The sequence below is a fragment of the Corvus moneduloides genome, chromosome 9, assembly GCF_009650955.1.
Source record: "Corvus moneduloides isolate bCorMon1 chromosome 9, bCorMon1.pri, whole genome shotgun sequence".
NCBI lineage: Eukaryota > Metazoa > Chordata > Aves > Passeriformes > Corvidae > Corvus > Corvus moneduloides.
In genome coordinates, this window is record NC_045484.1 from 17,947,354 (window position 1) to 17,963,451 (window position 16,098).

Here is a 16,098-nt window from a genome sequence, read left to right on the forward strand (position 1 = left end):
GTAAGGAAAGGAAAGGTGCAACAGCCAAATTACACAGTGTGGTTTGGGAAATACACTTTCTCATTTTCCTGAGAATAGCCTTATCAAGCTTCGTGTAACAAGAAAACTAAACCAAAACAGCAACCAGCCCTTCCCAAAAAGAATTCCTTAATCAAACAGATCGTTGGTCTTTTTTATTAGTAAGTTAATAGTCAGAGTTAGGTTGTTTTGTAACTACGGATACCTCATGAGAAATTCGTTTACTCAGCCTTATCATATAAGGTGATCCTATTTCTAGAAGAGAAATAACTGCAACTTAAACTTAATTTTAAAAATAAAGTATAATTTAATTAAGTACTGATAGTTTCAGAGACAAATCTAAATAAGGTTAAACCCCACAAATTAAATATCTCTTTTACTGGGCTCAGTAACATCTTGCATGAATCTAGTTTAGGTAGTTGACACTTTAATTCCATGCATTTGGTTTAATAGAATTTTTAAATAATGCTTTCTTAAACATCAGTGTTAGGTCTTTTGTATAGTAATGTTCTTTTTTTGCCTATTCAGAATACCACGTGAGCGTTATTTCAAAATCAGTTGGTGCAGAAAACTTTGAGGATGTGAAGGTCGGAGTAGGCCCAGACAGAATATTTAGGTGCCTGGAAAATACAGTCTGGTTGGCTTTAAAAGCTTTGCAAAGTCCACTGCTTCGAGTAGACCCACATCCGTGAAGGAGCTGGAGTACAGAGCTGTACCCAGACTGTATCCTGTCGCTTTCCTGTTGTAAAACTGCCACATCATACAGGGATGGATACAGAATAAGTTGTAGAATTGTATTCTGTATCAGTAGGTGCTGGTGTAGCTCATTCTCCAGTTACTCAGAAAGCAAAAAATACCAAAAAGGATTTTTGTGCCAGTTCCAACATCAAGGGGCTTCTTAACTGTCTGTGGCGGCACTCACTGGCTGGGGCACATGAGAACAATGGCATGTTTGCCACTTAATTCTTGTGGACCACAGGGAAGAAAATCTACTCAACAAGTATCAGAGGTTCTCCTCTACTAAGTGCCATTGTTTTATGGTGGTGAACACTTACTTTGCTTTAACTGATTTAATTCAGTTGCTTTCCAGAAGGCTGGATGATGTTAGTAATTTTGGATCACTGCCCTGTCTCAAGATCAGCTGGCAGAAATGAGAGTTATTTCCTTGGATGACTGAGCTATGTGCTCAAAGAGAATTTTCTTTTGTAGTCTATTGTTTTTAAATAACTAAGGGTTAGATCACATCAGTAGGTTGCAGTAGTCACAGTAATAGATTTAGGAAGGTGAAGCTTTTTGTCTTACTATGTGCAAATAAGCCAACACACTTTTGGAAAATCATCTTGGAATTCAAATTGTAATTGTTTATGAAACAGGAGTTTGTGGTTTAGTTTTGGCTGGTTTTTGTGTTTCACAGCAAATCACCCTTTTAGTTTGAAGGTCCTTTGTAGAATGCTTTAAATTTTTACTTTAAATAGTAGAAATGTAATGGAACCAAATACTTTTTAATGTAGTATGTAGATTATTTATTTTCTTATCTTTAAAAATGTCTGTTAGAACTTGTTTCATGAGTTACTTCAGGATTATTTTTAAAACCCTGTTATATTAAAATACATTGAAGGTAGCCTCAAGTATTGATCTGTTAATGTTTTCCTTAATTTTTCATACTGTCTTCCTCAGGCACTTCTTCTGCATTGTCATTTGTGAATAACTTCATGTAAAACCAAGAGAGCTTATAGTCTTTGCTTCCTGCTTTTCACACATAACTGAGTTTCTTTAAAAAGTCACTGCTGTTAATGTGGTTCAGGAATCAGTTCTTTTTATTATCATATTATGACCTCATTTCAAAAATACTGCTTCATCTTGCAAAACAAATGTGCTAGAATTAACACGTTTCAAGCATTATTTCCTCCTTTGCATTTTCTGCAAATGTTGAAAAGTGGTGTGCTTTATTTATGATTCTCTAGTCTTACTTAGGAAGCAATTTCTTTTCACATTTGTGTAGTACACAATATACATGAGACAGGAATTAAGGATACAAATCCTTGGCTGAACTGCTGGCCTTGGCATGAGTTGGAACAGACCCCAAGCTGGCTTTAACCTATGCCAGAAGATTGACAGTAGAATTCATTACTCCTCTGTAGCTTGCAGCAGCTGGCACAAAAGCAGCTCTGCCAGCTTTACAAAAGCAGGGAACCAGCTTACAATAGTCATTCTTCACTGCACAACTGTAGTCAGGCACTGGTGACTTCGTGCTGTTCAAGGGGAAGTAGAATTTGGCCTGTAGTCTGTTTCTTAAACACAGCACTCCTATGTATTAATACTTGCTGCTGTTTTTTCCCAGAGTGTTGGATTTTAGTTGGTGGGGTTTTTTTAATTAAAACTTCTTGCTTTTCTTACTGAATACTTCCTTATGTTTTCCTGCAGGTCATTTCAGGCTTCCTGGTTTGTTACTGCAGCCATTTTAGTGTATTTCTCACATGCTCCATCTCTATCTGAATATCAGTCTCTCTGCTGACAAAAGCGATGCAGAGCAGTGGATGCCAGGTTACACAGCTTTTACTGTAAAAAGCAGTCACTTTCCTTCCTAGCTGCTTACATTCTTCATTGAAATCCTGTATTACACAACAGAGATGGAAAGCAGAAAACTACTCATTGCTGAGTATAATAAGTGTGTAGGGTCTGAATCTGTAGCATGCATAGCTAAATGTTTGTGATGTCTGACTACAATTACTTGACCTTTCAAAAGATTTTTGGGATGATTTCAAAAAAACCCAGAGTTTGTCCATCTTACTATCTTGTGCAATCATTTTTTTCTTGAAAGGGATTCCTTTATGAACCAGTAGACGCCTGGTTTTTTTTAAAGTAACAATCCAGTGTTTTGTAATCCATGCTGAATTCTTTTGGATGAACTGTTTTACAATTAATGGTATTGCATTAGGGTTTCTAGAGTGTCCCAGCTAGAGAGTTGCTGACTGAGACATTTATTGCACAAAGATTTATTTGAAATCATAAGGTCCACTCCAAAATTCTGCTATCTGTGTTGCAGCAAGTTAAATCCAGACAACTTGTAGAGGAGGAATGTGTAAGTATAGAGGTGGAGGATGAGAGAACAGTAAGTGCTAAGTTGGCTTCAGCCGGTAGTTTGACCTGTCCAGTCATGTTGTGGTGTTCCAGAAGCACCACAGGCGGATCTGAAGACCTTCAGATACTTCATGTTTGCAGAGCAGGTAGGCAGACCCCAAATTCTAAACCAGAAAAACTGTACACAGTATCCTCTTTTCTCATCGTATCTGGGCTTAGAGCACGGGAACAGCCTACCCAGCACATGCACAGGCAGATTTTCTGTCCTCTCTTAGAATGTGCAGCTGGAAAAGGCTGTTTCAAGAACAGATCTTGCGGTTTGCTCCAGCCCGACATTTCTACTGGAGAGCAGAGGGCACCTCCCATGTATGTGTGTAACTATGTAACATATGTATGGTACGGGAAAAGTCTTCATGGAAGTTCATCTGCTGTGTAGCATGCGCGTATAAGGCAGACTTGAAGGCAGGAAAACAGGCTATGAAATTCAAGAAAATACTATAGTTGGAAAAACCCTGTTGAATAATCTGTAGCCCCTTGGCTGAGGGAAGGAGCTGGTAAAAATGAGCTGTAGAGCCAAAGTGACGTTCAAACTATTTGTCCTCTTCCACTGTAGATTAGGTGTTGTGAGATGTATTGACGGGCTTAATTCAACTCTGTGGGTTGCTGTTAAAATATTTTTATGAAGGAAAAAGAGGATTTTCTGCTGGTTTCTTGGAAGAAAAAGACAATGAGATGCTGATTTAAAGTTCCTTAATTTCAGGGACTGGGACCATGGGAAGGCTGAAAAGGCTTCTAGAAGCAAAGATACAAACTCTGCCCTGGACAGTTGAAGTGATAGGCTGAGTTTGGAATCTGCAGCACTGTGAAACATGGCAGCATAGCCATCAGTGTTTTTACAGAGACAGAGGAGAGGAGAACTTTTACATGTTCTTGTCAGGAAGGAGAAAACCTGTTATTTCCTCCTGATCCCGCCAAAAGGGAATCCCTCTGTTTTTTCTCTTTCTTGACGGAAGTGTGCTAGGACTGATTGTTTCAACATTGCCAAGTAGGGAACTGACCTTCCTGCTTGTTTCCCAAGAGAATAATTTGTTTTCTTTATTTCATAGTTTTTCCTTTTCATTGTAAAGCATTGGCAACCTGTACCTTAATGGTATGTTTATGGTAGTGTGATTCCCATGAAAATAAGTATAAATTTGTGAATATGTTTCCACCATTCAGTACAGAGCATTAAAGACATTTAGAGTTTCTCCATATGAGCCAAATTTGGAAGTTAATAGTTGCTATTTGGGGATTCGAAATTAGAGAAATATCAATTCTTCTTGAAGTGGAGGTTCATTAGATTAACCCAAGCATAATGACAAAAGTATTGCAAATTTACAGTGACTGATTTCTCATCAGTTTTGTATTTGTTTAGTTTAGCAGTGTACTGCTTGCTTATGTTAATTTGTCAAATGAAATTTGACATATTAGTTTTCTGAACTTGATGTATTAATAGTTTCTGGTTGCATCCTTTGATACTCCTTGGTACAACTTGTACCTCAAATTATTTACAGTTAGGTTTCATGGGGCTGTGTATCAGAATGCTGTCATTAAAGTAGACTTATGACTGACTTTTTCCCTGTGATCATGCCAGTATTGTATTAGTCATACAAGTTTCATATTTTGACCTCTTCATATTTTTGGAGAACAATGCACAGCTTTTACTTGTACTAAATATGCCACTGATACCTTTTCAGTTTTTGAAACTTAAGACATTCATCTGCAGTAGCCACCTCACTAGTCTTACTAATCAGAACTTTTCCCTTGTGAAATTTCACATTCACATTAAGTCTTCTGGCTTGTGGTAACTCAGGCTGTTTTGTTTCTTTATCCTGAGTCGTATAGTGGCCTTACATGATTGTGGTTTACACTTTTTTCATATATCAGCTCTATAATATTTAAAGAGTTGTAAACCTTGAGCTTTTGAGCACTTTGTGAAGCTGCCTGGCTTCACAAAGTAAGTAAATTCCCATGTATGTAAAGAACTATTGCTGTGATGCACTTGACTTACAGCATCTTTACTTGATGCTGGATTTTTGTTCTTTTTTTTCATTATGTCTTATTGAGATGGGGAAAGTATTTGCATTCTTGAAATTCAGTATCACTTTATTTCTGTATTCTTTGCACCAAATTCTGCCAAATGCAAGAAACTGACATTTGCTGTTTTCACATTTTCCTTTTGTTTTGTTGTACTTTGTTTTATAACTCAAAGATGCAGAATGTTCTGTACTTCAATTAATCTTTGGATCATTGTTGTGATCCTGAATCCTTTTACCTCATCACTCTTACAGCTCAGTCCACTAAATTGTTGAAGCAGTTGCCTTATCTGCTTTATGGGTTTTGCCATCAATTGATATATTTTTCCATTATTGTCATTAAACAACTTTTACTATGCTTTTTTCCTTTGTGCAATTGCCTCATTCTCAAGAGGCTTAAACAAGGACAGCCTTTGTGCTTCTGTGGTGATATACTTGTAGTCTTACTTTGCTTCTCTCTCCTTTCCATTAACTGTTTTGTGTGTTTTCTAGGGTAGAAGTGAACAAACCAATGAATCTTTTTGGACATCTACTGTTTGTCAAATAATTTAGGTGTTCCTGCTGTCTTCACTTGAGTATTACTTTTTTTTCTTCCAGGATGTTACAAGAGGGGTTTGTGAGTTCAGTTTTTCTGTTCCCCATTTTACACCTGAATTTTCAACAGTTCTTGGGTTTCTCTAGTGGCAGAGCCTCTTAGAGCCCATGAAAGAGAGGAGTTGTTACAAATTGTTACAATTTGTCTTAATATGGTCATTGTGTGAGGATGACCTATGGCTGAAATATGGCAAGGAAAAGGAACAGCTTCATGGTTTTCTCATTAATTGGATGTGCCTTTATGTACTCTATGAATGTAGGTGTAGTTGGGAGATGGTGATGATGTCCAAGATGCTTCCCTGGTATGCTGGCAGCTTTTTCTCCTGTACTTTTCTAGTTGGTTCCTAGCTGGGTTTGTGGTCCAAATGGTTGATAAAAGAAGGTTTCTTGATCTATTTTTTTTTTCCCCAGAAAAAGCACTTTTTTGATGGAAGTGTTACTTAAGATAGGGATTTGACTTGAAAGGGATTTGGCCAGGCATCTGGTCTGTACTGGTCTTGATTAAGTTATGCCAGTATCAGTAGTATGGAGGAGAGGTTAGTGAACGTCTGTTGAGGCAAATTATGGAGGTCCTAGACCAGGAGGAGAAAAATAACCAAGAGTGGAAGGAGGACTATCAGGTTTTAAATACTTCTGTAAACTGTAGTATGTATTTTTTTCATATAAAAATATCAACTTGAGCTAGGTTCCCATTCTCTTTTCTTAAAAGAGTGTTCGGCAAAGTATTCCTTAATATTGTTCTGCTGTTGATAAGAGTTAGTTATAAAGGAAGTGTTATGGCAAGTCTTTTTTTTTTTTGTTTGTTTCTAAGATTTCTGCTGTTTTGCTCATTGAGTTTTCTAATTTTGTCATGTATCTGGACTAATAAAATTCACTGGTTTAAGCTTTTTAGAATGTCAGCATTCTAGTGACGAAGTTAAATGTAAATACTGTGCATTATTTCAATACATTGTATTTGCTGCCATACAACTTTCCTTTCATACCTAATTCAAGAGAGCATTTCCCTGCTTCCATGTTCACCAAATCATAACCACACGAAGAGGTTATTCACCACTTAGGAATGAAAGTCCATCTGTTAGTTATTATCTTTGCTGTACTGCAGCACTTCAGAATGAGTGCTTGGGAGAGACTTTAAGTGCTGTACCCAGTCTTTGCCTCCTTCTAGGCATATGCAGATACCTAGGAAATGCCACCCTCTTTGGTCTGGTGAAAAAGAGTCCTTCTTTCTTCCCATATGTTAGCGTAGGTTTGGTTATGGATTTTTAGGACTAGGCCCAAAACAGATAGCGTGATTTATTGTATCCGAGTTATGCCAAGTAAATACCTCGATGTTTCCACTCAGTTCTAGGAAGAAAAGTCATCTTTGTGTAAAATACGTGCAAGCAGTTTAGTTGATCTCTCTCACAGGGAATCATGAATGTCGTTATACAAATCCACGTTTTGGTAATACATACAATTGTTTAGATGGCAAAAACTTGTTTGTTCTCTTTTCAGTGTCTAGAAGACTAAACTAAAGAAATAATCTGGCTACAATTTATCTTTAATTCCAGATTGCAGATTTTTTTATTATTATTATTAAAATTGAAGTTCCTGTAGATGACATTCAGGAAAACCTGATCAGCAGGGAATTTCCTGCTGTCTGAATTCATGGAGACAAGTTACGCCACTGCGATGATAGCCACAGGCTCCATTTGAGGGGAACTTGTTCTGATGCAGTGACCTAATGTGGCATTCCTGCCTGTGGGAGACAGATTAGGAGACTGAATTGTTGAATTCCTGGAAGGTGGTGGAATAACTATAGATAGTGAAACTAGCCTTTGCAGAAACTCACAGATGCTATCAGAAGTGCAGAGCCATTAATTTCAGTATTTTGTGAAAGGTAACAGAACTGTTCATAGAGCAAATACAACAGTTTATGTGGGAACTGATCTGGGATTGCTGAATCTTGCTAAATTTTCTCAATTGTCACAATTTTTGTAGGCTTTTAAACTGCCTGCTAGCAGGCAAATTCTGTTTAATTTTGGTTCTTCAAAAAGTAGTTATTGTTATTTCATTCCAGCTAAAATCAAAAGCTGTTGTCTGCTAAGATCATCTCTTTGTGGTCCTTATAAATGGAGTCATTTCTTATTAAGAAAAAATCCAGGCCTATTTATTGCTTTGCGACATGGGCATGAAGCTTTGCTTGGAGCAAGAAAATAATCAGGAAAGTGTATTATTAGATGGTGGGTGTTGTTCAGGGAGGCTGAGGGAACGTAAGGAAGGGAAAGAGAAAATATGTGGAAAGTAAATACCAGGGAAGAAAGGAGGTTGAGAGGGAAGATGCAAAGAGAAGTCCTGCTGAATACAGGGATTGGGAAGCCATAGTGCAGATGATTAGTATGAATGGGACAGTGGGAGAAAAGAGAAAGCAGGGAAAGGGTTTAAAAGAGAGATGTGAAGATGGGTATTAAGGCAATGGTTTTGTTGGTATGGTCAGTTAGTTTGGAGCCAGGCTTATCTCAAATCCATCCTGGCATGAAGGGCTGAAGGAGCTTGCTTAGGATGACAGCCTCAGTTAAGCTGGTTCCTACAGCTGGTCCTGAATCTTGAGAGTCCAAGTGAAAGGATAGACTTACACTGGTTGTTCATTTTACTGGGTTGTCAGTTGAAATGCACAGTGAAGGATGGGTTTGGAGAAGGTTACAACTCCTTATGGGTTCTTCCTAAGCAGGCTACGTAGTCCCAGGGATAGAAAACTAGTAGGTAAAAGTGGTGATGAAAGGGTATCCGGTAATATCTGCTTGTGAGGTTCTCCCTGTTCTATCTCCTGCTTGTGGTGAGACCAATTTGCTGCACATACATGGAAAGGTCTACTATTCCAGTGTTACCCTACATCCTCAGCTCATCCTGGTGAATAATCACTACAGGAAGTTACAAATGCCATTTCATTTCATTTTTCTCCAAAGAGGTCTAGCCTTTTCATAAGTAAAAATTGAAAGGGGGGGTGTGTGTGTGTGTGTAGGTTTCTGGTTAAACCCTACAGAGTAGTTTTCTCTTGCCCTTAGGTATCTGTTGTTCACCCTCTGATGTGTGACTTTGTTCTAGTTCTGGGATGAAATTGTGAAGATTTTTATCATGAAGTGGTCTTTCAGAGATAACCTGAAAAATCCGTCTTGCTCAGGAGCTGTTCCTTATTAGACTTTGGAATTGATGTGACAAATAATAGTTTTCTTTTGAGATGTCTTAAGCATGCACAGTCAAGGAAGAGCCTGACAGGTGGATTAGCAGAAAACCTCAACTTGCACCTGTGTATGAAGTAGAGAATGTGGTAGACTGAGATCTTTTGGATAGCATATACAGTAACAGACAAGTTTAAATAAGAGAAGCATTAAGTTCCTTTGTTATATTCTTCCTGAAGTTTACAGCTCACATTATGCACTAAAAATTTAAATGTTTTCTCTATCACTGTCAACCAATAAAATTTACTTTAACAAAAAAAGATAAAGCTCTGACTCAGTGATCTAACACTTCAGTAATTTACTATCATAAAATAGTTTTAAGTACAAATGTTTTATCTTATGCCAAGCTGGACGCTAAAGATGTTTTGTCTAAAATATGAGATAATGGAAAGTGTATTGTGGCATGTGAATTACTTTGGCCTCTTGGTGGTAAATGTTTGCTTAACCAGAAAGGAATGTGTTCGGGTTCTTGCCAAAGGAAAGGTATTGCTGTACTTTGCATTTAGAGTACTGTAAATAAAGCAGTAAATATGTTTCTGTTCACGTGTGTTAATCCACAGGTTATGAATGCATTCATTCAGTAAGAAATGTAATACACTGTTATCCCTTTTAAAGGGTTTCAGTAAGAAGAGGTCGTAATTACTTTGGCTTGAGAGAAACATGAAACCAAATATTTTCATGATGATTTGAAGTTGAATATGACAGAATTTTTGCTCAAACTAAGTCCCCCTTAAATCCCAGGAACTCAGTTCTTGGTTTACCTCCAATATTCTTCTTGTGTGCTGACTCCCAGTGTACTGCTTTTAATCACACGTTATTGTAAATAGTAAAGTATATAATTTCCTTCACCTATCCCATGTTGGTTTTGGCAAAAGAAAGCACAACTGCATAATGTTAATGATCAGAGGAGATAGAGTAGCTATGGGTAATACTCCACGTACTGCCTACAGTATATTTTGGTTTTGAACTTCATTTGCCCTTAGCTGATACAACAGCTTAGTGGTAATTTAATAATGCTGCTTACAGAAAGAATTGCATCACTCAGATTGCAGCGTAAAAGTATCAGAGCATCCTTCGGATGCCGCAGTGACAGCAAGTGAAAGCAACAAGGTCCCTCTTTCAGAAGCCTTTGAAATACCCCTTCCTTTCCCCAGAATCCCACATCCAAGTTTCTAGTTAGACAGTTGGGAGAGAACGTTACAGTTTGAGAGAGTAATTGTGGAGAGGGTGCTGAGTTTACTTTTCATTACTGTGGTGTCATTTGTTATGTACCTGGTTTCACCCTCCGGGGTGAAGAGGAGCCCTTTCCTGGGAAAGGACCACACATCCAAGTCCTGTGCCTCTGGAGCACCCACGTACGTGGGGATTTCTGCAGGGAGCTTGGCTCTGATGATGCTGTAAGCAGAGATTTGCTCTGGCATAACAGGGGTGTTGTACCATCTTTTAGAAATTATTGCTACAATGCTCCTGTATCAGAAAAAGGGTGTCTCTCCTACAAAAACAGAGCTCTAAGTGCTTCCAGTATACCCGTGCTTTAGTAGTTGTTCAGGTAAGCTTTTTATTTCATCTTCCTAGGGCTTCACTAGGTAATTCACAAACGTGATAAGTAAGGTACACTAGTAATCATGTAAATTAAACCTGTAGTGTTAAAACCCGTAAGTAGAATATTAAGTGTTATTTTTAATTTAGAATCAGATTTTGATAATGTATCCATTTTGATAGCCCTATGTCCATATCTCATTTGCTGAAGATATTCATTAAGACATAATAAAACATTTCAAACCTCAGAGAAATTTGTCTTTCATTCTCCCTTTGTTCTTTATGTGTTAGGAGGGTTTAAAAACATGGTGCAGTTGGAGAATAAGACTGGATATGTAATTTGAATTATAAGATAGTTCTTCTGGACATGGTATCACGTGAAAATCATGTGAAATGACAGAAAGCCTTTTACGTTTGTTTTTCCCCAGCAAATGTACATTATGTCCTTGCTAGTATTAAAATCCAAAGTAAACTTCCTGTTATTTTTAAGGTACAATGAACTGGATGCCAGTAGAAGCCTTCTAGACAATCTGAAAGGCAAAGTAATAATTGAGTATCCAACATTATTTGTGGTCTTGAAAACATTGAAGAATGACATGGTGGTCCTTGGCCAAGGTGAGCATATATTTATTTCCTGTTACGTTATACTTGGATATTTTTGTTATATCATTTTGTTATATATATTTTGTTATATATATATATTTTTTATATATATTTATATATATATATATAAAAATAATATATGCATATATTTTGTTATATAACAGTAGTTAAGGATATACCTACTAATATTTCCAGGAATGAGCAATAGGTTTTGTATTTCCTTCTGAAGCTATAAGATTGCTATAAAAAAAGCTGTTATGAATGCTCTTGTCTTAAAACTGCTGGCTGATGGCATACATCCATGAGCTGTACTGGAGGTGTTTTGTCTAACTTTGTTTACTGGTGCTTCACTGGGGTTTTTAATATATTTTTAGCCACTAAGGTAAAACAACTATTCAGACTTGTGCTAGTTTTTTTTATGTAGCAAAGTGTGACAGAGTTGATTATTTCTAAAGAGTCAGGCTGTCTAAGGAAGATGAGTTTTAAGTAATCCTCCTAGTCATGCAAAGGAATCATCCTCCTTTATTTTCTAGCATGGCTTCTAACATTGGACAAATAATTCTGAATTGTGGGATAGTTATTGGAAATTATAATGGCAAAGTCACTTTTAAGGTGGGTTAAAAGCACAGTGTTGTCTTTTAAAAAATACTTTGTTGAGGGAAAGCTTTCATCTTGGAGTTAATTTGGAAGAGAATCCAGATCTAGCAGGAATTCGCTTTTAGTTTTTAAGTTAATTTCCATTTTTCTCCCCAGTATAAAGGTTTCATCTCTTTCTGAAGCTAAAAGATTGCTAAAAGATATTTCAGCTGCTGTAACAGGGAATCCATTCTCGTCTCCTAGTCCCCTTTCTGGTCACCTTAGTTATCATATCCCATAATTTTCAGTGATGGGCCAGTCTCTCATTCTTACAGATTTTTACAGAAAAGCTTTGAGATGTATTTGCAATTACTATTTCCCTGCAGCTGTTCAGTCATGGCTCTAATGTATATAATTTGACTGATTAAATACGGAACTGAGAATATTGTACCAGTGATATTGGACCTCCAGGATCTTGGCTGTTCTGGCTAGATTACACAAAGTGATCCCCTAAGTGAGAGCAATCTGCAGCCAAAGATATGGCACAAAAATTCCTTGTGCTATGTACTGCGAGGGCTTCTGAGAGGGAAACAGCACACCAGGTGGTAAGGTAGGAGTCAGGTCTGAGTAACTGGGCCCTGTGATACATACCCTGGAAATGCACATACAGACACTGGAGTACATGAAGCTGGGTGCTTCTGAGTTTATCCATTATTTCTTGGTCTAGGACCCTGGCTTTTCAGTAGTCAGCTGTACCCCTATGGTTTAGAGGTCATGAGCAAATTACAATTGATTGAGTCATATACTTAATCTGTATAGGGTTGTCATTGTCTCCTGAGCTAATAGGGAGGTTGTCCTTTTAAGGTTATAGATTCAAGTAAGTGCTGATTGAACAACGGTATTTTGAGGTCATGCTCTTGCAGCACCTACCTGATTCTGTAGAAGGCAGAGGAGAAGGGGAAGAGAAGAGCCAGTGATAGCTGGGAAGTGCCGGCAGCTCTATCACAGGGCAGTGCAAGTGTGTGTCTTAAGGACAGTAACCTTCCTCTGCTGCAGGAATCATTTGATTGCTAGTCATCCTTGCAGGGATTCTGAGAACACTAACAGCCATTTCAGGTTTTGAGAAGCATTGATTTTTGTTGTTTTTTAAGTGTTTCTATAGAGCCCATAAAAATTAACTTAATAGCTCCCTGTTAAGATGTCTTGGGTATAGCATAGCAAAAGTTACAGCTAATGGCAAAAATGTCATGATTTTCACAACTTTTATCATAACTTACTGCAGTCTTCTTGGTTAAGATATTAATAACCAACTTCGGCCTCGAGTTAGGTTTGGACCCTCTGTTCTTGGTATTTTTTCTGTTAAGAGTGGAAATCTGTGACAGTAATTATAGATTCTTGGAGGAAAAGCATGTTCACAACATGAACATGAAAGTTGGAAGACTTTTTTGTTGCTGTTATTCTGTCTGAAGATGAAGTATCACTTTAGTTAGACTGTGTCACAATCATTGTGCTCTTCTTTTGTACGTCATCTTTACAGAATATAGGAGAAAAAAAAACAGTTTTCAGTTTGCTTTAGCAGTTGCATTCACAGATAATTGCTAAGAGTGCAAATCTTAGGTTAACCTCCAGACTGTCCAGGGAGAAGTCTATTGTAATCAGAGAAGTATTTTAGCCCCTTCCCATCTCCCAAGAAGTGACCTTTCTGCTGCAGCATCTTCTGTGTTTCTTGCAGTCCAGTTTCTTTGCCATGTATGGCTTTTTGTATCAGTAGTCTGCTCCTCCCAATCCATATCCTGCTCTCACTTATCCTGTTGCCACCAATGCTGCCTTTCCCCTCTCCCTCCTGGCGTGCCCGGAGGGACACTTGTCCCACTCAGAGCCTGTCCAGCTGACCTCCCTTTGTATTCCAGGCAAACAGCTGCCACACTGATGAGTGGACATGTGGCAGGGTGTGTGCTGAGCATGGGGGCTCAGGCTGCCATAACCCTGCTAACCCTGTTTGCATGGGACCCAGGCTAGAACAAGGAGAAAAGTTTTGCAGGAATTTAACTGCTAAAATACTGTTTCCTTCCTGAGCAATCTCAGATCTACCCCCTTTCCCAGGAAGAACAGAGTCAAGTTTTCATAACCACAGCAACAGGCATATGCTGGGGAAAGATCACCATTCTCCCTGAGATTCAAGTAGTAGCCCCCAAGGACTGGGGGATAGCTAGAGCTGAGCCCCTTCAAAGAGAAACTGCTAGGATTTGATGAGTATAAAGCCTATTTCTCCTATTCTTCTTCTCAGAAATGGCTGAAGTATTTTGGCTGAAACTTTCAACTGCATAAGGAAAGTAAAGATTGAGGAAGGAAACTGCCACTGAAAAACCCAGAGTTTCAATTTTACATTATAAGTAAACTGCAGACAGTTTTATGGTGAGAAGGATTGGGCAATCTTAATTTATAGGCAGTGCTATCAGCACCATACAAATATGCTCTTTTTGAGTGAAGACAATCTATAATTCCTGTTAAATTTTACTGTAACAGACAAAAGTAAAATCTGACTGTGCAGCTTTGCTGTGAGTCAGAAGATTGCCACATTCTTTTATGTGATGTTTTGATGCTTGACTTGCTTAATAGCAAAAACTACAGGTGCTCTGATTTCAGCATAGAAGGTCAGTCATGGCTGAAGATAGTAGGGGATTATAGAAGCTTTCACAGGCCTTACTTTGTGCATTACTCAGTACATATCTGGCATATAAATGTTAATTGATTATACACTAGATTTAATATAGACAAAATGTAACCTCTGATGTTTCTGGGTGAAATGCTTCTATTTTCTTGAACAAATTCCATTGAAAGTGTACAGGTGCACACTGCGTCCTATGTATTATCCATGATTGCCAGCTGTAGAATTTATCTTGACCAGACAGTAACCATACTTCATCAACTCCATTTTGGTAACATTCCCTTAATGAAACCTCTGATAATAAATGCTCAAAAACATCTTTAAGTTCATAGATCAAATACTGAAAATAACAATGAGAGCAGAATATGAATCATGGGCCTGGTTTGCTGTAGTTTATTTTTGTGCTGCTTGAGTGTCACCAACCAGTGGCATTTGGTGACCTCACCACAAGGTGACCAGGGTCAGTGCTTGTTAAAGAAGGATCCATGGGCTGTGAGGTTGAAGACCGGTTTTGGAGATGAGAGTTTCACTATATGATCTCAGCAGAGCACAGTAGCCATGCCCTAAAGCACAAGTTACTGTGCGCCTTGACCCTCACCAGACTTAGCTTAGGGAGTTACATAGCTTATCGCTATCTTTGGGGTGCTGGAATATGTGGAAGAAACACAAAGCTACATCATTTTCATTTGCCATTTCCATTTACAATTTCTCTGTAGTTCCACATCTTAACTGAAATGCTAAGAAAAGTGTAAATTATTTATAATTCATTACAGTTGTGATATATGTGTGTAGCATCCCAGAAAACAACACTTAAAACAAGCCAAAAGAATAATTTTAAATTGTCAGTAGATGCAGAGTTTTGTGGGGGATAAATACTCTGCTTTCCAACTTGGCTGAAAGACCAAGATTTAAAAGCTGAAAGGAATTCTCAGCATTGTCTTGATTTCTCCTTCAACAACAAGGTCCTACCCAGGGCTTTATCACATGTCATGAGACTGGTTATGTCTTATGAAATAGCTGTCCTAAAGAAAAGCGCAGTTAAAAGGAAAAGAAGATACGAAACTGCTTTTGTTTGATGAGCAAACAACATTGCTGAAACTAATTGCTTGTTTGTTTTTTGTGTTCTATATCCTCAGATGGCAGTGAACCTGCAGAGAACTCAGACAGTGAAAGCTCATCCCTTTCATCTGTGGAAGAAGGGGAGATTCGGGACAATTCATGACAGTTCTTTGAGAGAAGAGGGTGCAATGAGCTTTTATTTTTTTAATTATTTAATTAAATTTTTTTTATACTACTAAGCACCTAGAGGTTTGGCTTAACTTCCTTTACTACAGCTAGCATGCTCAAAGTGCTTGACTGTTTTTGGATTTAATAATGCATATTTAGGGATGTAAATAAAAACATGGGGAATTGTGCTTCCAGAAAAAAAATATTGTGTTCTAATTTAATTGCAGTCTTAAATTGCACCATTGTTTTTCCTTTTTCCCTAACCAGCTCAGTGCCAAATTTTTGGGTTTAAATATCTGATCATATATTTATATTTATATGTGGATTTGAGCCTTAATGCTTAAATTTACTGGATAAAAAAGCATGGTTGTTTCATTAGATCAGTTCCCTTTTACAGTATTTCTATGTAACACTGAGCTGCTGAAAATGCTCTTATGTTACTTTTGACTTTAATCTTCTCTGGTGACATTTTGGGTGCTCGGTACAATACTTTTTTTTT

The 16,098-nt window shown here is 37.8% G+C and overlaps 1 protein-coding gene across 1 annotated transcript in view; it reads left to right on the forward strand.

Annotated features, from left to right (window-relative positions):
* ZNHIT6 (zinc finger HIT-type containing 6) overlaps positions 1–15,802 on the forward strand; it is a 30,439-nt gene extending 14,637 nt beyond the window's left edge. Inside the window, exons 9-10 of the mRNA XM_032117509.1 lie at positions 11,016–11,140; positions 15,509–15,802. Of these exons, the coding sequence (XP_031973400.1) occupies positions 11,016–11,140; positions 15,509–15,594 (211 nt within the window). The 3' untranslated portion in view covers positions 15,595–15,802. The remainder of the gene's footprint in view (positions 1–11,015; positions 11,141–15,508) is intronic.
* Positions 15,803–16,098: the final 296 nt, after the last annotated feature.